General features: G+C 41.7%; 1 protein-coding gene across 1 annotated transcript; it reads right to left on the bottom strand.

The window, feature by feature from the left end:
* Window positions 1–1367: 1367 nt before the first annotated feature.
* LOC125632498 (gamma-glutamyl hydrolase) lies at window positions 1368–24660 on the bottom strand. The gene is made up of 9 exons (XM_048840780.2): window positions 24452–24660; window positions 22176–22290; window positions 19104–19154; window positions 14246–14330; window positions 8805–8943; window positions 7445–7551; window positions 7265–7355; window positions 5659–5796; window positions 1368–4163 (listed from the first exon to the last, which is right to left on the bottom strand). The coding sequence occupies exons 1-9, from the start codon at window positions 24582–24584 to the stop codon at window positions 4042–4044; spliced, it is 981 nt and encodes a 326-aa protein (XP_048696737.1). The 5' UTR covers window positions 24585–24660; the 3' UTR covers window positions 1368–4041.
* Between the last annotated feature and the right edge of the window lie 6 nt (window positions 24661–24666).

Genomic DNA, 24666 nt, shown 5'->3' with positions numbered 1-24666 from the left:
CTTGCGGGTTGTTTCCGTTAGAAGGAGAAATTGATGGAAACCTGTTTATTTACAAATGTGCACAAAGTGGTCTTTCCCTGAAAACAATAGGCATCAAATATGAGGAGGCAATTTCTTTGCTAACAGTTCCTAGCCTCTTTCCAGCTAGCTCTCTGTCCAAAAAAGCGCTCTCTGGCATTCTCTCACAGCCACATTACCAGTGCTTCTTTTGTTCTCTCCAGAGCAGTATCAATCTGCCCATGCCCCTCCATCAATTCTGAAACACACTATAACTGCACTTCAATAATGCAAATAATAAGGTATTTAAAACTGAGCTATTATATACATTAACTAAGTAATTAAGAAGGAACCCTATAGATTGGAAGATATATATATTTTAAAAAATTACCTCTTTTCCTGAGCAGTTAGCCATTTCAAGGTCTTGCAGATTGTTTCCATTAGGAAGAGAAATTGATGACAGAATCTGGGATTTCTTAGATGAAATCCTGTTTATTTACAAAGAATGTGCATAAAGTCTTATTTCTGTGAACACAAGGAATCAAACAACAGGAGACAGTTTCTTTGCTCACAGTTCTAGCCTCTTTCCAGTTAGCACTCTCTTGGCTTTCTCTCAGGGCTATCTTACCAGTGCTTCTCTTCTTGTCTCCTGGTTTTCTGCTGCCTCTGGCTGATTCTGCCTCACAGACACCCACGGCTCCACCAAAATATACACAGCCCCTAAGCCCGCAATCCCCAGTCAAAAGCCCTCAGACTCAAGAATCAGCTCCTACTCCATCCTTGCCATACTGATCTGTGATTTGGGTAGTCGCTTTTATTGTTTCAACTATCACTAAACAAAGGGGCATTTAATTCCTCTTTCATTTAGCCTGAATGACAGGCAGCTATCATGCTCACCAGCTTCAACGAGGTTTGTGACTGCCCATAAAGACACACTCTCTGGGAACCACACAAAGTCCACCGTAACTGTATTAATTTTTCAGGGCTGTGATTAATTATTAGAAACAAATTCTCTGCCCTGCTCTGCCAGAGAGCTGAAAAGAGAGCAGAGACTGATGGAAGACCCCAACTCGAATTACCACAGGTGTGGGACAGTCCCCATCGGAAGGGCAGCCAGAATAGTCTGTACCACCCTCTTCTGCCCCTGTCAAGGGTAAGCAAAAGGGAGTGGCTAGAAAGCGATGCATTCTGGCAATCCTCAGCTGTCAGATGGTCCCTGGAGACCACAGCCAACTGGTGCAGGTTAGACCAGCCTCTGGACTGCTCTGTTTAGTGATTGCATCAAGATTGGGCAGGGAGTGAAGCAGCCAGGACTCTTTTATAATTTTTTTTTAATAGTCTGTGTACACCTCTCAAGGAAGATACAAAACTGCTTGTGTAAACTTTATTTCAAGTATTAAAAGAAATCATTTAATACAATCAGTTCAATGAAGTGCTCTTTTATAAAGCAGAACAAAACAGCAAGGAAATAAACTTCCAAACTTATGAATAAATACGCCGATCTCACTCATATTACACCCCCCCACACCCTTTGCATTTGCACACTTTGGCCCTGGTCACAACCAGTAAAGTTAACAGAAATTCCACTTGCAGGATTGTTCTCCACTATATTAGGGCTAAATCATGCATTTCTTACATAGACAAACTCTCAGTGGCAAACTACAGTGCTGTAGGCTAGACACTTACTACAGCAACAGAAGGGGCTTTTCTGTCACTGTAGTAAATCAACCCCCTCAAGAGGTGGTAGCTAGGTCCATGGAAGAATTCTACAGTGCAGGTAAGGTCAACTTAAATAGATCACATGGCACATGAAATTTTTCACAGCCTTGAGCAATGAAGCTATGTCAATGTAAGTTTTAGGTGTAGAAAAGCCCTACTTGGCAAAACTCCTGGGGATGCTTAAGTAAGAATTGCAGGATTTGGTCATTAGTGTGTAAGCAGTTTAGCCGCTATGCCTGGATGTAGATCGAGAGCCTGACTGTCTTCTCAGACTGGTGTAAGTCAAGAATCAGGAGTAACTCTGTTAAAAACACAGCTATGCTAATGTCATTTCTCATACTGGTAAGCCAGGACTCAGGAGTCACGCTATTGAAAACAAGACTATACTAGTGCAAAACTGGGATAAGAGAAGAATCAGGCTCATAGTATTCTATATAAGAGTCCAGGATTGTCACTCAGTCTGTATGTCACTCTGAAGCCTAGAATGTCTGTTGAGTCAATGTGAAGTGATGGAAACAGCTACAAGCAGGGCTGAAAGCACTTTTTGTTTAGAATATCAACAGGTTGAATCATCACTGGAATTAGTACTCCATTACCATCCAATTTTTAAGTTCTCAGCCACATCTTTATAAATTACACCTTTATAAATTATGATAGCATGAGCTTTCAGCTACTAGTAGAGACATAATACAACACAAAATTGTATTGTGCTGAATTGGGGTAGTCAAGCACTTAAAGAAGTGAAACCTGAGAAGTGATCTAAACTGTCCTAGACTAATTAAGCTTTGCACAGTTTGACTGTAATAGTACCTAGAAATAATGAAATACAAATGCTGAATTTTATAACCAAAATACACCATGCTTATGAGTGCACTGGGCTGGATTCTTGACAGTAGTTACAGATAAAAATTTTTGCTTTATAGAACATTAATGAATGCATTTCCAGTTCTTTCTGTTAGGCCTGCTATAGCTTAGCCCTTATCTGGTCATGAATAGCGAGTAAGAAGTCTTCCACCCTCTCGAATGCCCTGATAAATTCTGCACCTGTAATGCAGATGTGGTGCTGGAACTGCTGTGTGTTACTAACTTTCAATTCTGGAGACCTGAGGTTAAAACGCTATTAGGTTTGGGCCTGTGGAAGAAAAGGGAAATGAAATGGATTGCCTCATCTTCGTCCTATTTTGACATCACAAAACTACTGAACAAACTTTTCAGTAACTGAGAAGAGCTACTTCAAGTAAATGTGTTGCAAGGCAAAGCAAAAGGAAAAAACACAGTAAATGCAGCTGCCTAATAATTACAATCATTACATTGTGTCAACAGTAAAGGTCTTCGCTGCTTGTATCCCTGTTAAGTCACATTAGCATTACATCAAAATGTTTTTTAAAAAGGGATGAAATCCTGTCCTAACTAAAGTCAATGGCAAAACACCCCTTAATTTCAACAGGGTCAGGATTTCACCAAAAGTCAAATTATACATTATATCATCATTAAAAACTCTAGGCAGTCATATTCTTTCAAAAAGCAAACTAATTCAGGGCCTATCCAAAATCTTTCCACTGACTTCAGTGTGCTTTGGAACAGATTCTTAAGGAATAAGTGAAACTGAATAAGGGAGCAGGAGGTGAATCAATGTTTTAACTGTGCCCTCCAAACAGACTTACTTTAACTGATGCAATGCCTAAATAATACTGCACCTTCACTATGTAAATCCTACAAGGTACAGATGGTACTGCATACACTTCTTTATGTCCGTTTGCAATAATGTTTCCCTGTTATTTTGTCATCTTTCTAAAGGACAAACAATTTTCTCTGCCAAGAGTTTGGTTACACAAGCACACATCTGTCAAGCTCAAGATCAAAAGATTATTTCATCTTTTAATTGTATTGTACTCTGACCAAGAGAAGAAAATTATGATAAATCAAATCTTTTATCTACTCAGCTGTTATCACAGAGCCCACAACGTTTTGTAGAAGTAAACTCATTTCTTTCAAATATATGGCCAAAAGTATTGCTCAGTTTTTTTAAATAAACTAGATTTGTTTCAAATTTATAAGTGCAATCTAGTTGTGGTCTCTGGAGGTAAAATGTATTTCTCTGTAGCAGGTATTAAAATGAGATCCAGGATCACTATAATGTAATTGAATTGAAATCTGTCAGATTCATGGGCCAATTCTACAGAGGTAACATAGGATAAATCACTGTAAAGTAAGCTAAGCATTTTGGCTTTCTGCCACTTGCAATGCACAACATGAGTTTAATTATGAAACTTGCAACAAATAACTTTATTTACAGATAGCTATCCTGTACTATGGGATAGATGTTCAATCAAAAAAATAGACTTGCTCAAATGGAGAAAATGTACCAGTAAAAACAGGGGTATAATTGTAAATCAATGTTTTGGTCTCTTCACCCTTATTAGGAAAATGGTGCAGGCTCTTCCGGGCTGTAAAACATTTTAAAAGAACAGATTACTTCACTGTCATCATCCATGATAGTATCTTTCTTGGTGAAATCACTGATTCTATATAGGATTATAGTAAGCAGTACTGTAATAATTTAAATTTGTGGGGAATATTATGGGGCTAGCTTTTCCAAAGATATTGGTAATAGGGATACTATATTATCATGTTTCAGAGTAACAGCCATGTTAGTCTGTATTCGCAAAAAGAAAAGGAGTACTTGTGGCACCTTAGAGACTAACCAATTTATTTGAGCATGAGCTTTTGTGAGCTACAGCTCACTTCATCGGATGCATACCGTGGAAACTGCAGCAGACTTTATCTGCTTTATTATCATGGAAGAATATGTTAATTTTTAAGAGCAATTGCTGCTTCCAAAAACTTGATTCTTGCAGCACTGGAGACCCATGCAACACCAGAACTAATACATTGCAATACTAGACTATTAGATATTAAAATGTTGAGAAAATTGTATTTGCAAGGAAAACAAAATCCTACTAATTCAGTTTTTTCCATCTGGAACTAGGCATACGTTAAAATTAACATGAAGTAATAAGAAATATCATTGATGAAAAGTAAATTCTGTTTCAGCAGACTGGACTGGTTGTTAAATACTCATAGAGGCTGAGTAAGTCTCCACTGGTCAGCAAATATTTTGCGTTTCTTTCCCCACATTTTATTTTTATGGTTAGGAGAAAATAGGCTCGACGGATTCTGATATATGTAAAAAATGTTCAGGAGGCAGTGTTGGCCTACACACCATTGTTGTCAATCTCGTCCGAGGACCCTTCCTGGGCTGCAGAAATTTTTTTAGCCAGCTGGAGTAATGGCTGTAGAGATATACTGAGAGGATTAACTACTGTAGCTTAAGGGACTAACACAGAAGAGTTTGTGGTATAGCACAAGAGAGAGTGACACAGCTAGACACTGCAAGAGGAAAGTGTATTGGTCTTTCTCTGAGCCTGGAGACAGTTTCCTACTTACTTTTGTCAATCCCTCTACTGTAATTACCCCAATTAAAACAAAACTCAGAAAGCTTTTGGAAATAAAATCTTCCATTCATTATCTCATTCTACCTACTTTGCCCAAGGCAGAACGAGACTGGGATGTGAATAAGAGCTTTGAGTTCACCTAGAGTGCAGCCTTAACAATTCTAAAGTTTCATCAGTTTTTGGTGTCTGCTCAAATGTTTATATCAAATTAAAAATTGACACTCTCCTCCTGGCAAATTATTCTCTGCTAAAAGGAGTTTGTATGCTTCCATCAAAATGCTTGGCTTTTGTTGTTACTTTTGCTTAACCATTCTGTTTACAAAGTCCCTCTTTTTAATAAGCCTTTAAAGCTTGCATAGTATGTGATCATAGGTATAGTATTTTGACAATTTGAAAGGGGGCCTTTTTCCCCTCTCAAAGAATATTCTACTGTTTTATCTCTCTGAAACTAAATTTTATGAATATAAATGAAAAAAGAACTATTTACCTTCATTCACTAAGAAGTCAGCTACGTAATATGCAACTTTCATAGCTGATGCAGAATGTGGTATGCCTGATGAGTTCTTCCATTCAAAAGGATTTTTCTCTGGATGCCATTGGACACCATAAATTGGGTATTTATGTGCTGTGTTAACAAATTTTCATCAATGCATGTAACATTTAGGTCTTCACTTAAATTGTGGCATGCACAATTTTATTACAATGAACACATTATTAGAGATCTCACTATATCTCACATATAATTCATAACATCTATAATGGGACCAAAAAGCCTTAAGCAGCTTGTAAAATGTATTCCCACCTAAACCTTCACATACAAGATTCCAGCCCAAGAACAATAATAGTGACGTTTAAAAAATAGTTTGGTCAATTTTACATTGTAAGAAATTAAAAGTTATAGTGAGATGCTAAATGAAAAAGGGCTTGATTCTATGCAAACAAATTTCTGCAGGTCGCTGTTCCACCATTGTAATCTGATTGCTTTAGTTGCAATATTTAAAAAAAAAAAAAAAAGGAAAAATAAATGGTTTCATTATAAAAAATAAGAGTACTAAAAGTGTTATTAATTGCAGTTACGATCTAACTTCAGTACCATACACTTACTGTATAGCTTCTAGCAGAAAAATGACAAAATCCTCTCTATAGCATACTCTACTGCAGTGGTGGGCAACCTGCAACCCACGGGCGGCCCGTCAGGGTAATCTGCTGGCGGCCCACAAGACAGTTTTTTTAACATTGACCGTCCGTGGGCATGGCCGCCCGCAGCTCCCAGTGGCCATGGTTCACCATTCCTGGGCTGCCGCTTCCTGCGGTTCCCATTGGCCAGGAACAGTGAACCGTGGCCACAGGGAGCTGCAGGCAGCCGTGTCTGCGGACGGTCAATGTAAACAAACTGTCTCACGGCCCGCCAGGGGATTACCCTGATGGGCCGCATGCAGCCCGCGGGCTGCAGGTTGTCCACTACTGCTCTAATGAATCAAAACAGATGTTTCTGGAGTTAAATATGCCAGGTAAAGGCACAGGTTATGCAGGAGTCTTTTGGAAGACAGCAATTACCAGAACTGTAGTCAAAGGAATGGGGGATACTGTTGGCATGTCACTAGCATAAATGGCTCTCCCTGTACTACAGGCACGGCTAAAGAGAGCAACATGGAGAGGCAGTATCTGTAGACAGCCAGCAGTGGAAGTGAAGACTATACATGTTTCATTGAGGAGGGGTTTAAGCTACAGAAACTGGAGTGGTGTTTCCATGTCTTATCCCATAGATCTGAAAATATTTCATTTGGTAAAGTGTGCTAACATATCTAGGTGTGGAGCAGTGGAGTGAAAGAGAGAACAATCAGACTCTGAAACATGCACATCTAAAGTAAAGTGCAGAGGTACAAGTTATCTTCGACAAAACATATTCTAATCAACCAGAAGGCAGGCAGTGCGGACACTTAACTCCTTATCCTAACATTAAAATTAGTAACACCACCGCCACACTCACTGAGATCTTCCACACAAAAAACAAACAAACCCTCCCCCTTCTCCCTCCCAAAAAACAGCCCCACAAAACCCTATCACAGTTTACATGTTACACTGATAACTACCTTCCATTGTCGATATAAACTCCACGTCTGCATGGGTGTTAGTTGTTAGAACCTTATAGAAATTGCGTAGCTTCTCATTCTGTGTGAAATTCTGCATTAAAAAGTGACAGAAAAAATGTTTTATTTCTAGATTTAACAGAGTAGCCTCATTTTGGTTCACTAAATCAAATGATCAAATACCTGCATGGAGAGGCTCCAGTGATGAAAGTGTGCTGTCAAAGACTCAGTGGCAAGTTTTTTCAACAAGAAGTCTGGAAAATTCTTGAACATCCTGCTGTCTTGTGCAGCTTGTATAAAAAAGACAAAGGAATATTCTCACTACCAGGCAGCCATAGGAACATCACTATTAGGATGGAGATAAATGTGATGAAGTACTGGCTGAATTAATTTTAATTCCTTTTGATTCTGTTTTCACTGAATTTTATTAATCAATAATACAATACAAACATACCCCAGTAAGAAATCTATAATACAGCTATGGCAGAGTGCAGTCTAACAATTCTCACTAGGCCATATGCTGCAGCCCTGACCCACTAAGGGCCCCATTCTGCCTCCTTTGCTCACACTCATTAGAACCACGTTATACCATTAATTTCAATGGTGTGGTTGAGGTACTACTCTGTGTAGTTAGGAATGGCAGAATTTTTCAAAATAAGGCAAGGCAACAGGATTTAGTCCATTGATTAATTACTGCAATCAATGGAAGAAATTCTGCTTATTGCTCCTAGAGAAAAAAACAAAAAACAAAAAAGCATCATTCAGAGCCATCTTCTGCCACTCTTATGCTGAGTTGCATCTCATTTTGCAAGTAGTCCCACTGATTTCAATACTATATATCAGGGATCGGCAATCTTTGGCATGCGGCCCACCAGGGTAAGCCCCCTGGCAGGCCGGGCCGGTTTGTTTACCTGCACGTCTGCAGGTTCAGCTGATCGCGGCTCCCACTGGCTGCCGTTCGCCATCCCACTCCCACTGGCTGCCGTTCGCCATCCCAGGCCAATGGGGGCTGCGGGAAGGGTGACCAGCACATCCCTCGGCCCGCACCACTTCCCGCAGCCCCCGCTGGCCTGGAGCGGCGAACCGTGGCCAGCGAGAGCCGCGAATGGCTGAACTTGCAGATGTGGCAAGTAATCAAACAAGCCTGGCCCGCCGGGCTTACCCTGGTGGGCCGTGGGCCAAAGGTTGCCAATCCCTGCTATATATTATAGTATATAAGGATTCAGAGCTCATTACAGAGTTAGGGGGCTGGATCAAAATTATGGATCTAGGACCAAACTTTCCCAAAGTTCATAGCTTTTCAGATCCATAATTTTGGTCAGGCCTTTCTCTAATTACCCATGAGCTGCAAATAGTTTGCCCTCAAACCTTTAATTTTTCAGTCACAGAATTTTATTGGCTTTCTTACAGAAGTAACAATATTAATATTATAAAAACATTAGTCACCTATTTCAAACCTTCAACCATAAATATTGGTTTATTACAAGAAAAAAAAAAATCCTGTGAATCCAAATGACATTAGCAGTGTAACAGGATTGTTCACCTGTAGTAAAGTTCAGTGGGAGAGCAAAATCCTCAGTATTAGTCCAAGTCAGTAAAATCTCCCCGCTGGTGAGGTATGTAAGCTCTTCATATCCCAGACATGTTCCCCATACAGGAAAATAGTCTCCTTTATCATTAGCCTTTAAAATAAGAAACAAAAAAATGAAGAAATGGGTCAACACATACAGTAATTTACGTACAAGTTAACAAACTGTAAATCCCTTTTACTTCTATAGGACTTTTTCTGCAACATCTAGCTCTTTTATGTGCTTGACGTTTGCATAGCCAGCAATTTTATGCCCTGGATTCCTGGAGGAGAAATTTGGACATAAGAATATAAGAAAGGCCATACTGGGTCAGACCAAGGTCCATCCAGCCCAGTATCCTGTCCACCGACAGTGGCCAATGCCAGGTGCCCCAGAGGGAGTGAACCTAACAAGTAATGATCTAGTGATCTCTCTCCTGCCATCCATCTCCACCCTCTGACAAACAGAGGCTAGGGACACTATTCCTTACCCATCCTGGCTAATAGCCATTAATGGACTTAACCTCCATGAATTTATCCAGTTTTCTTTTAAACCCTGTTATAGTCTTAGCCTTCACAACCTCCCCAGGCAAGGAGTTCCACAGGTTGACTGTGCGCTGAGTGAAGAACTTCCTTTTATTTGTTTTAAGCCTGCTGCCCATTAATTTCATTTGGTGGCCCCTAGTTCTTATATTATGGGAACCAGTAAATAACTTCTCCTTATTCACTTTCTCCACACCACTCGTGATTTTATATACCTCTACCATATCCCCCCCTTAGTCTCCTCTTTTCCAAGCTGAAAAGTCCTAGCCTCTTTAATACCTCCTCATACGGGACCCATTCCAAACCCCTAATCATTTTAGTTGCCCTTTTCTGAACCTTTTTAATGCCAGTATATCTTTTTTGAGATGAGAAGACCACATCTGTATGCAGTATTCAAGATGTGGGTGTACCACGGATTTATATAAGGGCAATAAGATATTCTCTGTCTTATTCTCTATCCCTTTTTTAATGATTCCTAACATCCCGTTTGCTTTTTTGACTGCTGCTGCACACTGCGTGGACTTCTTCAGAGAACTATCCACAATGACTCCAAGATCTTTCTCCTGATTAGTTGCAGCTAAACTAGCCCCCATCATATTGTATGTATAGTTGGGGTTATTTTTTCCAATGTGCATTACTTTACATTTATCCACTTTAAATTTCATTTGCCATTTTGTTGCCCAATCACTTAGTTTTGTGAGATCTTTTTGAAGTTCTTCATAGTCTGCTTTGGTCTTGACTATCTTGAGAAGTTTAGTATCATCTGCAAACTTTGCCACCTCACTGTTTATCCCTTTCTCTTTATCCCCTCACTCTTTATCCCTTTATGAATAAGTTGAATAGGATTGGTCCTTGGACTGACCCCTGGGGAACACCACTAGTTACCCCTCTCCATTCTCAAAATTTACCATTTATTCCTACCCTTTGTTCCCTGTCTTTTAACCAGTTCTCAATCCATGAAAGGATATTCCCTCTTATCCCATGACAACTTAATTTACGCAAGAGCCTTTGGTGAGGGACCTTGTCAAAGGCTTTGTGGAAATCTAAGTACACTATGTCCACATGTTTGTTGACCCCCTCAAAGAACTCTAATAGATTAGTAAGACATGATTTCCCTTTACGGAAACAATGTTGACTTTTGCGCAACAATTTATATTCTTCTATGCATCTGACAAATTTTATTCTGTACTATTGTTTCAACTAATTTGCCCAGTACTGACGTTAGACTTACCGGTCTATAATTGCCAGGATCACCTCTAGAGCCCTTCTTAAATATTGGTGTTACATTAGCTATCTTCCAGTCATTGGGTACAGTAGCTGATTTAAAGGACAGGTTATAAACCATAGTTAATAGTTCCGCAATTTCACATTTGAGTTCTTTCAGAACTCTTGGGTGAATGCCATCTGCTCCCGCTGACTTGTTTCTGTTAAGTTTCTCAATTAATTCCAAAATCTCCTCTAGTTGCACTTCAATCTGTGACAATTCCTCAGATATGTCACCTACAAAAGATGGCTCAGGTTTGGGAATCTCCCTCACATCCTCAGCCGTAAAGACTGAAGCAAAGAATTCATTTAGTTTCTCTACGATGACTATCGTTTTTAAGTGCTCCTTTTGTATCTCGATCGTCCAGGGGCCCCACTGGTTGTTTAGCCGGCTTCCTGCTTCTGATGTACTTAAAAAACATTTTGTTATTACCTTTTGAGTTTTTGGTTAGCTGTTCTTCAAACTCCTTTTTGGCTTTTCTTATTACATTTTTACATTTAATTTGGCAGTGCTTATGCTCCTTTCTATTTACCTCACTAGGATTTGACTTCCACTTTTTAAAAAATGCCTTTTTATCTCTCACTGCTTCTTTTACATGGTTGTTAAGCCACGGTGGCTCTTTTTTAGTTCTTTTACTGTGTTTTTTAATTTGGGGTATACATTTGAGTTTCTATTATGGTGTCTTTGAAACGAGTCCATGCAGCTTGCAGGGATTTCACTCTAGTCACTGTACCTTTTAATTTCTGTTTAACTAACCTCCTCATTTTTGCATAGCTCCCCTTTCTGAAATCAAATGCCAGAGTGTTGGGCTGTCGAGGTGTTCTTCCTACCACAGGAATGTTAAATGTTATTATATTATGGTCACTATTTCCAAGTGGTCCTGTTACAGTTACCTCTTGGACCAGATCCTGCGCTCCACTCAGGACTAGATTGAGAGTTGCCTCTCCCCTTGTGGGTTCCTGTACCAGCTGCTCCAAGAAGCAGCCATTTAAAGTATCGAGAAATTTTGTCTCTGCATTTCATCCTGAGGTGACATATTGAAATCCCCCACCATTACTGAGTTTTTTATTTTGATAGCCTCTCTAATCTCCCTTAGCATTTCATCGTCACTATCACTGTCCTGGTCAGGTGGTCAATAATAGATCCCTACTGTTATATGCTTATTAGAGCATGGAATTACTATCCAGAGAGATTCTATGGAACATGTGGATTTTTATTTCATTTGATTCTACATTTTCTTTCACATATAGTGCCCCCCCCCCACCCCTCCCCGGCATGACCTGTTCTGTCCTTCTGACATATTTTGTACCCTGGAATGATTGTGTCCCACTGATTGTCCTCACTCCACCAGATTTCTGTGATGCCTGTTATATCAATATCCTCCTTTAACACGAGGCACTCTAGTTCACCCATCTTATTATTTAGACTTCTAGCATTTGTGTACAAGCACTTTAAAAACCTGTCACTGTTTATTTGTCTGCCCTTTTCTGATGTGTCAGATTCTTTATGTGAATATTTCTCATCTGAACTGGCCCATACTTTATCCTCTTCCATCCTCTCCTCCTGACTAAAACCTAGAGAATCTCTATCAATAGATTCTCCTCTAAGAGAAGTCTCTGTCCGATCCACGTGCGCCTCTGCAGCCATCAGCTTTCCCCCATTTCTTAGTTTAAAAACTGCTCTGCAACCTTTTTAATGTTAAACAACATAAAACAGAAAGTGTCAGTGTTACCTTAAAAACAATGAAACCAATGTGAAACTTGAGCTAAGGGCAAAACTAGGAGAAGGAAAGAAGAGCTAAGCAAAAGCAGAATGAAACCTTCAACTTAAAGAAGCACATAAAGCTCTAAAGAGAGAAGATCCGGACAGCAAGCAGGTGGCATTTCTACACCATACGCATGGTTTAAAAGCTCTGTTGCCCCAGAACATTATTTATTTGTGATGGCTCAGTGCATTTTCTTAATTTCTTTCTAAAACAAATTTCTGAGTTGTGACCCAACTTGAGAAGTTATTACTCAAAAGCTATTTTTCTGGAAAGATCTAAGCAACTGAAACTCAGGGCTTAGAAAGAAAGTGCCATCTCCATCTTTACTATATCCCTGATACTGTGACTGTAAAAACTCACATAGATATTTACTCCTATAGTAAACTACTGATATATAAAATATCTTTGCAAAGAAGCTCCAAAAGCATTACAGTATCTTTCTAGCTATTTGCCATGTACGTGCTAGATATGTTAGGCTTGCTACTCCTCTCTCTTACTCTGATGCAAATGAGGAGTAACTAATGTCAAAGGAGTTACATCAGTTTAAGTGAAATTATAATCAAGCCGTTAACATATACTCCCCTTACTTTTGCTGTGCCTAAAAATGCAGCCTAGAGATTAACCACTTATTTAACAGCATTAAAGTCTGTAATTTATAAGCTGAGGAAAAAATCTTTGATGAAATCCTTGCCTCATTTAAGTCAATGACAAAACTCCCATTGATTTCAATGGGTCTAGGATTTCACCCCTTGTGTGTACACGTAATTTAAAAACAGTCACATCAAGTAACCTCTTTATTTTGAATTTGATGAGGGAAAGTGGGAAGAGACACTGATGTGAATTTAAAAGAATAGTAGAAATTCCAATCATCTTCATACATGCAAACATCACCTTGACTTCTATAACTCACATTGCACTTACAAATGTATCAGTATTTTATAGTGCTAATTAAGTCTCAAAGGATGCAGTTCAGAGCACACAATTTCAGGAGTAAAACAGAGAAAAGCATGCCAGGAAAGGACATCTATAAAGAACTGGAAATTACTTTCTAAGTTTTCAATTATCTTGATTACATACAGCAAGTCAAATAAGATTTTTCCTCAAGCTCTGTATATGAAGTGATGACAAGCAATTTACTGAGTTGCTATGAAACGTTCGTGCAATTTCATCATACTGTTTACTGTAACGGTGCCCCCACCAGACATTGTGGCCCCAATCCTCCACACTTACTTACATGCTTAACTTAATGCATTGTGCGTAGTTTCATTGAGGTAAATGGGACTACTTATACTGCATAAAGGTAAGCATGTCTTTGCAATATCAGGGGCTATGATACCCAGATGACAATGCCCATGAACAAAGATGGGTGGTCAAGTTGAAACGCTTTAAAGGGGCCTGGTTTTCAGAAAGTGCAGAGCACTCACCCAAACCCCTGAAAATCTTGGCCTCAGTTAGTACTGAGCACAACATATGAGCACCATTTCTGTTTCATAAAAAATACACAGTCTTTCTTAGTATCTAGTGTAAGTGTTGGCAATAAGGGTGACTAAGCTAAATTTTACAAGTAATGTTGTACAAATAAAGAAATTAACAATTGACTTCACTTAAATTATTTAGCGATGGGCCTCAAACCTTAAAGTTCAGATTCTAATTTTCTGGAGGTGTTCATTTGAGACCTGCATCTAATGCTATTAGATGATTTGTTAAACACACATACCAGTAGTCAGTTGCTTATTAACAGGAATATACTGCACTCCAGTTGCAGATGTCCAAATATAAGCCTCCCATGATTTTGGTCCCTGAACACTGACAATAACCAGAACAGTTTTTCCTTTAAGTAGTTACCTTTAGTGCCTTGTTGTAAAATATCCTAGCAATCCTGGAATATTCTGAAGTCTTAAGATCAACACCACCTCCTGGGAAAAGCACCCTGAAAACAACAAAATATTATTACATGTAAATAACTATAGGTCTAGGCATAATATAATATGTAAACATTGACAGGGCTGACAAGAACCCTGAGACCTAAACTCACTGGAGGCAAACACCAAACCATATGATCACAATGTCTATGTGCTACAGTAAATTCCAACACTTAAAAAAGGAGGGGTGGGCGAGCTGCTGAGAATAACTAAAGATAATATTTTCAGAGTGAGAAGAACCTGAAGCTAAAACATACAAGCCTTGCAAGATAAAAGGCCATAATTAGCATTCTGATCCAAAGCTTCCATATTACGATTCAATGGATGCCGTTAATTTATTTTACTGATTTTATTTATTATTTATATAAAGTCAGCTTCTCACAGTCCTTACTTTACAGAACAGAGCAGCGAGACAGGGTGTGGCCCACCCTTACTCACTTGTGCAGCCCTCCTCAGATTGTGACTCTCATCACAGATGAGTTGGGATGAAAGGTAAACAGCAGCTACTTGACCACTGCTCCCGTTTGCAAGTATTTGGGTGGCAAGAGGATAAAGAGTGGGAAAAGACTTGAGTCTGCCCTCTTCAATAGCCAGCCAGATATGCCCATTTGCTCAGGGCAGAAGATGAAGTTACAGTAGAACCTCAGAGTTACAAACACCAGTTACGAACTGATCGGTCAGTCACACACCTCATTTGGAACCATAAGCACATAATCAGTTAGCCACAGAGACAACAACAACAACAAAAGCAAATATAGTACAGTAACTGTGTTAAATGTAAACTACTAAAAATATAAAGGGAAAGTTTAAAAAAAGAGGTTTAACAATGTAAAGAAACTGTTTGTGTTTGTTTCATTTAAATTAAGATGGTTAAAAGCAGCATTTTTCTTCTACATATTGAAGCTTCAAAGCTGTATTAAGTCAATGTTCAGTTGTAAACTTTTGAAAGAACAACCATAGCATTTTGTTCAGAGTTACTAACATTTCAGAGTCACGAACAATCTCCAATCCGAGGCGTTGTAACTCTAAGGTTCTACTGTGCCATCTAGCCCAAAATGCAAGTGTGTTTGGCCTTCTACAGAACATAAAGACATTGTCCTTGTCACAAAGGGTCTGCAATCTGAGGACCTAGCACTGCCACCTTTACTCACATTGAGTCACATCTTACTCCACAAGAAATCCCATGGAAACTATTCATGGAGTAAAATATCATTCAACCCAAGTAAGGGTGGCAGAATCAGGCCCTCAGCTGACACAATACCATAAGGGGTGAGTTGAGTGGAGCAAGGAACCTGGGAGAAAAAGTTTCAAGGAGGAAGTGCAGGAGAAAGAGGGGAAGACAGGAAAAAGGGTAGAGGAACCATGGAGAGGATTGGAAGAGGAGACAGAGAAGGAGTAAGGAGGGAAACAGCAAGTAGGCAAGCAGCAAGGGCTGTGAAATAGCTTTGGCAAAATGAAGGCCATCACTGAAAGGAGATATAGACAACATGAGAAAAGTGAAAGTGGGCTGCTGGCTTCCATTCAAATGCTGCTCCTATCAGCCTGCTCACAGGCAGAAAGGGGTGCCAAAATAAGTAGGGCTGTCAAGCGATTAAAAAAATCAGATTAATCACGTGATTGCTCACACTGCTAAACAATAATAGAATACCATTTATTTAAATATTTTTGGATGTTTTCTACATTGTCAAATATATAGATTTCAATTATAACAGAATACAAAGTGTACAGTGCTCACTTTATATTTATTTTTATTACAAATATTTGCACTGTAAAAAAATATATATATTTTTCAATTCACCTCATACAAGTACTGTAGTGTAATCTCTTTATCATGACAGTTGAACTTACAAATGTAAAATTATGTACCAAGAAACTGCATTCAAAAATAAAGCAACGTAAAACTTTAGAGCCTACAAGTCCAATCAGTCCTACTTCTTGTTCAGCCACTCACTCAGACAAACAAGTTTGTTTAAATTTGCAGATGATAATGCTGCCCGCTTCTTGTTTACAATGTCACCTGAAAGAGAGAACAGGCAATCGCATGGCACTGTTGTAGCCAGCGTTGCAAGATATTTACATGCCAGATGTGCTAAAGCTTCATATATCAAGGGGTAGCTGTGTTACTTTGTATCCACAAAAACAACAAGGAGTCTGGTGACACCTTAAAGACTAACAGATTTATTTGGGCATAAGCTTTCGTGGGTAAAAAACCACTTCTTCAATTGCATCTGAAGAAGTGGTTTTTCACCCCCGAAAGCTTATGCCCAAATAAATCTGTTAGTCTTTAAGGTGTCACCAGACCCCTTGTTGTTTTTAAAGCTTCATATGTTACTCCTAAGGGCATTCTGTGCCAAAAAATTTAAAATTCAAGTTTTATTTGTCAATAAATAAATGCAGAGGCTCCAGCATGGCAGTGGGGAGCACAGACTACTGGCTGTGTGAAGGTGGGGACCACCCTTCAGCTTCCCCACCCCTCATCCTCGGGACATGGACTCAGTGGTGAGGCTGCACCCAACCCTGACACAGCATAAGGCCTGGGCCTGCCCCAGAAACACTCTTGGGCCCTGCACCAGGTTTTGAGCAGGCAGGCTCAACCAGGCAGGATCCAGTTGTGGAGGGGCTCAGTGTGAGGGGACCCAGGTGTGGGGTGAGAGGATTCTGTATGAGACTATCTAGGTGCAGGCAGCTCAGTGGGTATTCTAGGTGCGTGGGCAATGGGACTCTACAGGGTCTTCAAAGTGACACTGGCTGGGGCTCAGCAGAGGTCTCGGTGTGGGGGTCTCAGCAGGGGTGTCTGGGTGCTGGGGAAGTGGGGGTTGGTGGGGTGGGGGTCTGGGTGCAGCTAGTTGGGAGTCAGTGGCATGGGGATCTGGATGTGGGGGCTCCAGGGAGTGCAGGGGGGTGGGGCTCATCAGGATGGGGGTTTAAGTGCAGGGAGCTCAGTGGGGGCGTGGTCTGGGTTCAGGGAGGCTCCAGATGCAGGGGCTGAGGTTCAGGTATGGTGTGCTAGGGGCTTCTGGGTGTATGGGGTGAGACTTGGTGTGAGTGTTTGGGTATGGGAGGTCCAGATGCACGGGGGTTGGGTGGATGGGGGAGCAGCTCCCCATACAGTGACCCCACCCTCCACAGCTGTGGTGTGATGGGGGCAGGAAACAGAGGAGGAGGATGAGCATGGGAGGATGCTGCAACTGGGGGAGGGTCGGACACAGCCCCAGCCACTCCTTGCAGGGGAAAGGGAAGTCGTGTCCTCTCCTGCCTCCAGCCCAGCCAGGATTAACAGCTGATTCTGGCTCAGGACAGGAGCCACTGGCTTGGATGTCCCCAGCCCTGCGGTGATTTACCTCTCTGACGGCTGCCTGAAACAATGAATCTGCGCAGCTAGGGACTGGTACGTGACTACTCTTGCAGATTCCCTTTGCTTCCCCCCAGAAAAATGACTTTCTGATAGGGAAGCAAAGAAATCTGCGGGGAACATGAATTCTGTGCATGCGCAGTGCTGCAGGTTTTCCCAGGAGTAATATGTCCCTTCATCTTTAACCACCATTCTAGAGGACATATGTCCATGCTGATGACAGGTTCTGCTTGATAACGATCCAAAGCAATGCGGACTAATGCATGTTCATTTTCATCATCTCAGTCAGATGCCACCAGCAGAAGGTTGATTTTCCTTTTTGGTGGTTTGGGTTCTGTAGTTTCCCTCATCAGTGTGTTACTCTGTTAAGACTTCTGAAAGCATGCTCCACACCTCCACACCTCTCAGGTTTTGGAAGGCACTTGAGATTCTTGAACCTTGGGCTGAGTGCTGTAGCTATCTTTAGAAAGTTCACATTGGTACCTTCTTTGCATTTTGTCAAATTTGCAGTGAAAGTGTTCTTAAAACAAACAACTTCATCCGAGACTGCTATAACATGAAATATATGGCAGAATGTGTGTAAAACACAGAGCAGGAGACATCCAATTCTCCCCCAAGGAGTCCAGTCACAAATTTAATTAACTCCTTATTTTTTTAACAAGCGTCATCAGCATGGAAGCATGTCCTCTAGATTGGTTGCCGAAGAATGAAGGGGCATATGAATGTTTAGCGCATCTGGCACATAAATATCTTGCGACACCAACTACAACAGTGCCATGCGAATGCATGTTCTTTCAGGTGACATTGTAATTAAGAAGTGGGCAGCATTATCTCCTGTAAATGTAAACAAACATGTTTCTCTTAGCGATTGGCTGAAGAAGTAGGATTGAGTGGACTTGTAGGCTCTAAAGTTTGACATTGTTTTGAATGCAGTTATGGAACAAAGAAAATCTACATTTGTAAGTTGCACTCTCATGATAAAGAAATTGCACTACAGCACTTGACTGGGATTAACTGAAAAATACTATTTCTTTTATCATTTTTACAGTGCAAATATTTGTAATAAAAATATAAAGTGAGCACTGTACATTTTGTATTCTGTGTTGTCATTGAAATCAATGTATCTGAAAATGTAGAAAAACATCCAAAATATATAACAAATTTCAATTGGTACTCTATTGTTTAACAGTACAATTAAAACTGTGATTAATCACAATTAATTTTTTTAATCACGATTAATGCACACACCTGTAAGAAAGAAGATTACACTTGCATTCCCTACTTAGAAAAATGAAGTATCGGAGTCTGGAATCACTAAAGGCAAAACCAAGCACTTAACAGTAAAACAACAGTGGCTTTGATAACATCTGTTTTAGAGAGACTTTGTGTTAATGGACATTTCAACAGGAAACTGATGCTCAAAGCTTACCCATTAATAGACTGGAAAATCTTATCATACTCTTCTTCTGAACGATTCAGTCTGAAATCCCAACAAAGATAGTTATAGGTATGTCTAAAACTTCATCACATTTTACTATTAAAATACCAAAGATACTTAATACAAGCCATCTGCAATGGGCATGGAAAGTTTATAAAAACATGTATGAAAACTAAGGAAGGGAGTAATTCTAGGTCACTAAAGGCCAAAATCTGCCCCCCCCCCCCGTTATAAATGGTACCTTACTCTTCCAGTAGTCTATGAAGAGCGTACAACTACAAAACGTGGAATAACTGGCTAGGTGGCAGCAGTGTAAAAAGGAGCTGAGGGTTACAGGGACCAGAAATTGAATATGAGTCAACAATGTGATACAGCTACAAAAAACTAATATTCTGACGTGTATTAATAGGAGTGTCATCTGTAAGTCACAGGAGGTAATTGTCCTGCCTACTCAATGCTGGTGAGACCTCAGTTGGAGTACTGGCTCCAGTTCTGGGTGCCACACTTTAGGAGACATATGAACAAATTGGTAAGAGTCCAAAGGAGAGCAACAAAAATGATAGAAGGTTTAGAAAACCTGACCTATGAGGTTAGAAAAACTGTGTATGTCTACTACTGAGAAAAGAAGACTGAGTGGGGGGACCTAATAACAGTTTTCAAATATGCTAACGGCTGTTATAGAGGACAATGATCAGTTGTTCTCCATGGCCACTGAAGGTAGAACAAGAAAGGACTGGCCTTAATCTACAGCAAGCAAGATTTAGGTTAGATATTAGGGAAAACTTTCTAACTATAAGGATAGTTAAGTGCTGAAATAGGCTTCCAACGGAGGTTGTGAAATCCCCATAATTGCAGGTTTTTAAGAACAGGTTGAATACACACCTGTCAGGGATGGTCTAGGTTTACCTAGTCCTGCCTCCGTGGGGGAGCTGGGGGGCAGGGGAGACTATATGACCTCTTGAGGACTCTTCCAGCCTTAAATTTCATAAATGGAAACTTACTCTTCAGGGAGTCAGACTGGGTGAGTTCAGGCCTCCTAGAGCAGGGGTGGGGAACCTCCAGCCTTTATCCGGCCCACAGCAAGTCCCCATGCCACGGGCCAGAAGCCCTGAGCCTCGGCAGCCCCCCGCAGGGCTGGAGCCGTAAGTGCCAGCTTGCTCCCTTGCGGGAGGAGGGCTGACAGACCATTAAATCTCTGGTTGCCTCCATCCAGCTCCCAGAAGCAACTGACATGTCCCTGCGGCCCCTAGGAGCACGGGCGATTGGGGAAACTTTGTGCGCTGCCCCTGCTCCCAGCACCAGTTCTGCAGGTCCCATTGGCTGGGAACCGAGGCTAAGGGGAGCTATGAGGGTGGGGCCTGCAAGCGCAGGCAGCACGCACAGCCCCCTGGCCCCTCCGCCTAGGGGCCGGACATGGTGGCTGCTTCTGGGAGCAGCGCAGAGCCTACCTTAGTCCCACTGCACCGCCAACCAGGAGCTGCCTAAGGTAAGTGCTGCCCAGCGGAGTCCGCAACCCAAACCCTCTGCCCCAGGTCAGAACACCCTCCTGCACCCTAACTCCCTCCCAGAGCCTTCCCTCCCACCCCAACCCCTTGCCCCAGCCCTGAGCCCACTCCCACACTCCAAACCCCTTGGCCCTGGCCCAGAGCCCTCTCCTGCACCTCAAACCTCTCATCCCCAGCCCCACCCCAGAGCCCGCACCCCTGCCCCAGCCCAGAGCCTGCTCCCACACTCTGAAGCCCTCATTTCTGGCCCCACCCTGGAGCCTCCACCCTCCCTCCCCCGCAAGGCTGTATGGCCTGTGACTGTTTTTTTTCTGTGGGTCAGTGGCCCCTGATAGAAAAAAGGTTCCCCACCCTTGCCCTAGAGCCATGCATGGATGTGACAGACTGCATGCAGATCTCACCCCTTTCACACAGAAGTGGGGACTCCACCAACTTCTTTATCCTATCTCCACACCTGTCAGCCTCAAAGAATTTAGAAAAGGCAATACAGTCTGCATGGCCCTTCACATCAATTCATGGGGCTTTGGGAACAACCCCTGCTGGTGTCTCTCCTTTGGAGCATGGTGTCAGAGCTGGTACAGAGGTATAGGCAGCCATGTGAGTATATGATTAACAGTGATTTATAAACATGAGATCTTATTCCAATCTCACACTGATTTTATGGTTCACTGACTTCAGAGTAGTTACTCCTGATTTACACCTGTGTCAGCAAGGTCAGAATTGCCCCACTTGTTAAACACACACTCTGACTATCACCTGCCACACTCAGTCCTAGCTTTCTCAATTTGCCCCATCCGCCTTTTTAGCTAAGAGCCAGTCTCTGTGAACAAGGAGCGTGTTTTGCCACAGGTTCTCAGATCAAAGTCCCGGGGAGATTCAGAAAGCTGGGGAAGACCAATGGGATCATCAAAACATTGGCTATGAAGAATGATTTCATGCAGTTTTGACACTTGGTTGTGTTCTTGTTTTGTAGCAGTATCCAACTACTACTTTAATTCCTACTAATATCATATTTGCGGTTATAGTTTTACATTTTACTGTTGGCCACGAAGTGCTCTTTCTGGCAGCCTATTGCCTGCATAAGCCAGAATGTTACTCTGATCCAGAACTTGGAATATTTGCAAAACATAGAGCTCTTTGTGGTAGTAGTTAGTGAGCCGGAGAATGAGAGGAATCAGATCTGAACACTTCAAGCACTAGTGGCAGTCTCCCTCCATACCCTGAGTCCTAGCTTTACTTATGTACACGTGGCAATATGTGGCCCTGAAGGCAATAGCATGTATTTGGAAACTTCACAGATCACAGCTAGCAGCTGGTACATATATTAAGTCTGAAGATGAAGAAACACTTTTAATACACTGCATTGGCAGCACCAGCTTGCTGTGAGTCTAGCCTCCATTCCTAGAGATCTTGCAAAGTGCTGTGCACTTTCTTTAGTCTGTGAGGGATTAAAATTATAAAGTGAGTCAGCACTTACGCATTAAGCACCTTTCAAGATTAGGCATTTATGCAGTACAAAAGGCCTGGAATTACCACCTGTAACTATATGAGAGCCTACCTTATTGGCACAACTCGTGCACCAGCAGATTCTAGGAACTTCACATATGAAGCAGCAATGTAGGAACTTCCAAACCTACTGAAACTTGTAAAGTCACACTCCTGTGCCAATATCCCTACAGTGTCCAGAAAACAGAGAGGATTGCTGATATACAAATGACAGTAGTTATAGTCCAGAAGAAGGCAAATTAAATCAAAACTCTCATTCCTTTCACTAACTGATTTGATTCATATACTACATTGAGCAGTATTATACTTAATGATTTACCACGAAATATGAGAAAATTGGAATAATAAGCAAATAAGCTTGCTTAGTAATGGGGTATCAAATGAAACCATTTTAACAGTTTGACTTTAAATTCCCTGCCTTATTTGATTAGTTCCACAACTTCTTATAAACATATTTTCTATATTTAATTTGTTTAGAGCATAACTAAAATATCTTTATTTATCAAAGCACTTTAAAGACAAGGTCCCAGCTCCAAAGAGTTTAAAATCAAATCCCTGACGCTGCAGCCTAATCTCTATAGTTGGACCACTGGCCCCACACAGTGAATCGAGAGGATTCCATAAGAGTTCAGTGTCATCCACACAGATTGGACTGCAATATTGGGACCATAGTTATATGTATCAGAGTTGAGATGACAGGCAACACAGGTTATTTACTTTACGTCCAATGTTGCAGGCTTTTTTTGTGGTGGCAGGCAGTGTTTTAGAATTTTCCATTTTCACCTTTTTATGGATTTATATTTTCAAAAACATCAGAAATACTAAAAACCATATCTTAAACATTAGCCATACAAAAACCTACAATAAGGTCCATTTGTAATTCTAAAACTAATACCATTTTAGGCCCTAATCCTTCAAACACTTACTCTTGCACTTAACTTTAAGCATGTGAGTAGTCCCATTAAAATCACAATGTATGTGCTTCAACTGAAGCACATGTAGGTCTGCAGGATTGGGGCCTCAGACAATACCTTTTTACGAGGATTTACACAAAGATACTTGGACATTTTCTAAATGTCCATTCTGCAGCACATAGCCAGACCAGAACACTACATTAGAATGTTTTCTAGACTGTTGTGCAACTGTGCCACATGACTCACTGTATCACAGCTTCTAGAAACAGCAAAAATGAAAAAAAAATAGTTTGCTGACTAATTGCTTACTATTTTTACTTTACATATGGAAAGCAAAGACCTGGTAACAAACAAACCAGCTCTGGAAAAGGAAACTTTTTTTTTTTTTAAACAAAATCAACACTTGTTCTGACTTCAAAAGGGAGCAGAGGGGCTTTTCTGAAAAAGTTGAGAGGGTGGGTGGGTGGAGGGGACTCCTGAGTGTCTGTGTGCCTCGGTTCCCCATCTGTAAGATGGAGATAACTGTACTTCCTTAGCTCTCAGGTGTTCTGAAGATGAATACTCTAATAGGGCTAGTCTACACTAGAAGCGCTACATCAGTGCAGCTGCACATCTGATGAAGATGCTCTATGCCGACGGGAGAGCTCTCTCTCCTCAGCATAATTACTCCACCTCCATGTGAGGCAGAAGGTGGTCAGGCGAGCCTCTCCTGCTGACATACCGCTTGTGTGGACAGCGCTGAGGTCGCTGTAACTTACATCGCTCAGGGGCGTGGCTTTGTCACATCCCTGAGTGACGTACGTTATATTGACTTAAGTGATAGTGCAGACCTACCCTAAAACAGTTTCTCGATGACAGGTCCGGCACTGGTCCCTGACATCTCCCTGATAGTTTAGGAAGGCAGCAAACCAGGCCCTAGTATCAAAAAGGTTGAGAAACACTGCTCTAAAAGATTAGGACGTGCTCAGATCCTATGGCAGTGGGAGTATATGGGCGCACTGGATAGATACAGTCAAATAGTCTTTCGCCTGATGAGTCAGTGCAGGCTACGTTGTTATTGCTGAGGCTGACACTATCCTAACAGGTGAGACGGGTAGGCAGTGAGAAGATGGCTCCTTGTTGACACAATGAAGCTTTGTACTCAGGATGTCAACACCGCCCTCCCCACAGAGGTGTCAGACCTGGGGGGGAGGAGGGGAGTTTTGGAGGAAGGAGAAGGTATTTTGGCCTTATTTTAATGCTTTCCCCCAATTGACCCTCTCGTGTGAACATCTGCCCTAACCACCCTCTGCTCCCTCCTCTCTACAAGGGGGCGTGGGGCTCTCCCCCCCTGCGAACACGGGGCACACCTCTCGCACGCAGGGGCTGTCACGGTGCCCGCCGCGCCCCGGCTCCCTGCCCCTGAGCTTCTTACCAACGATGGGTCTCTCGTTGCTGCCCCCCCGGCGGCTCCCCGACACCACGGAGGCCAGAGCATTGGCGCAGAGGAGGAGCAGCAGGAGGAGACGGACGCCCGGCGGGCAGCGTGGCCCGGGATAGCACAGCATTGCTCCCGCGCCGCCGCCCGGCTCCGCACTGGCTCTGCGGCGCTGCAAGTGCGCCGGGCCCGCCGCCCTTCCTGCGGGGCCG

This window comes from Caretta caretta, chromosome 2, assembly GCF_965140235.1.
Source record: "Caretta caretta isolate rCarCar2 chromosome 2, rCarCar1.hap1, whole genome shotgun sequence".
Classification (NCBI taxonomy): Eukaryota; Metazoa; Chordata; order Testudines; family Cheloniidae; genus Caretta; species Caretta caretta.
This window is presented reverse-complemented; position numbering and strand designations above follow the sequence as displayed.

Bases quoted from the DNA above. Each gene is read 5' to 3' on its own strand.
- LOC125632498 (XM_048840780.2), bottom strand. From the start codon at position 24,584: ATGCTGTGCTATCCCGGGCCACGCTGCCCGCCGGGCGTCCGTCTCCTC. The intron at 22,291-24,451 runs GTAAGAAGCTCA...TGGACACTGTAG, and splicing joins CAACGAGAGACCCATCGTTG to GGATATTGGCACAGGAGTGT. The intron at 5,797-7,264 runs GTAGTTATCAGT...TTGTTAACACAG, and splicing joins GTTTATATCGACAATGGAAG to CACATAAATACCCAATTTAT.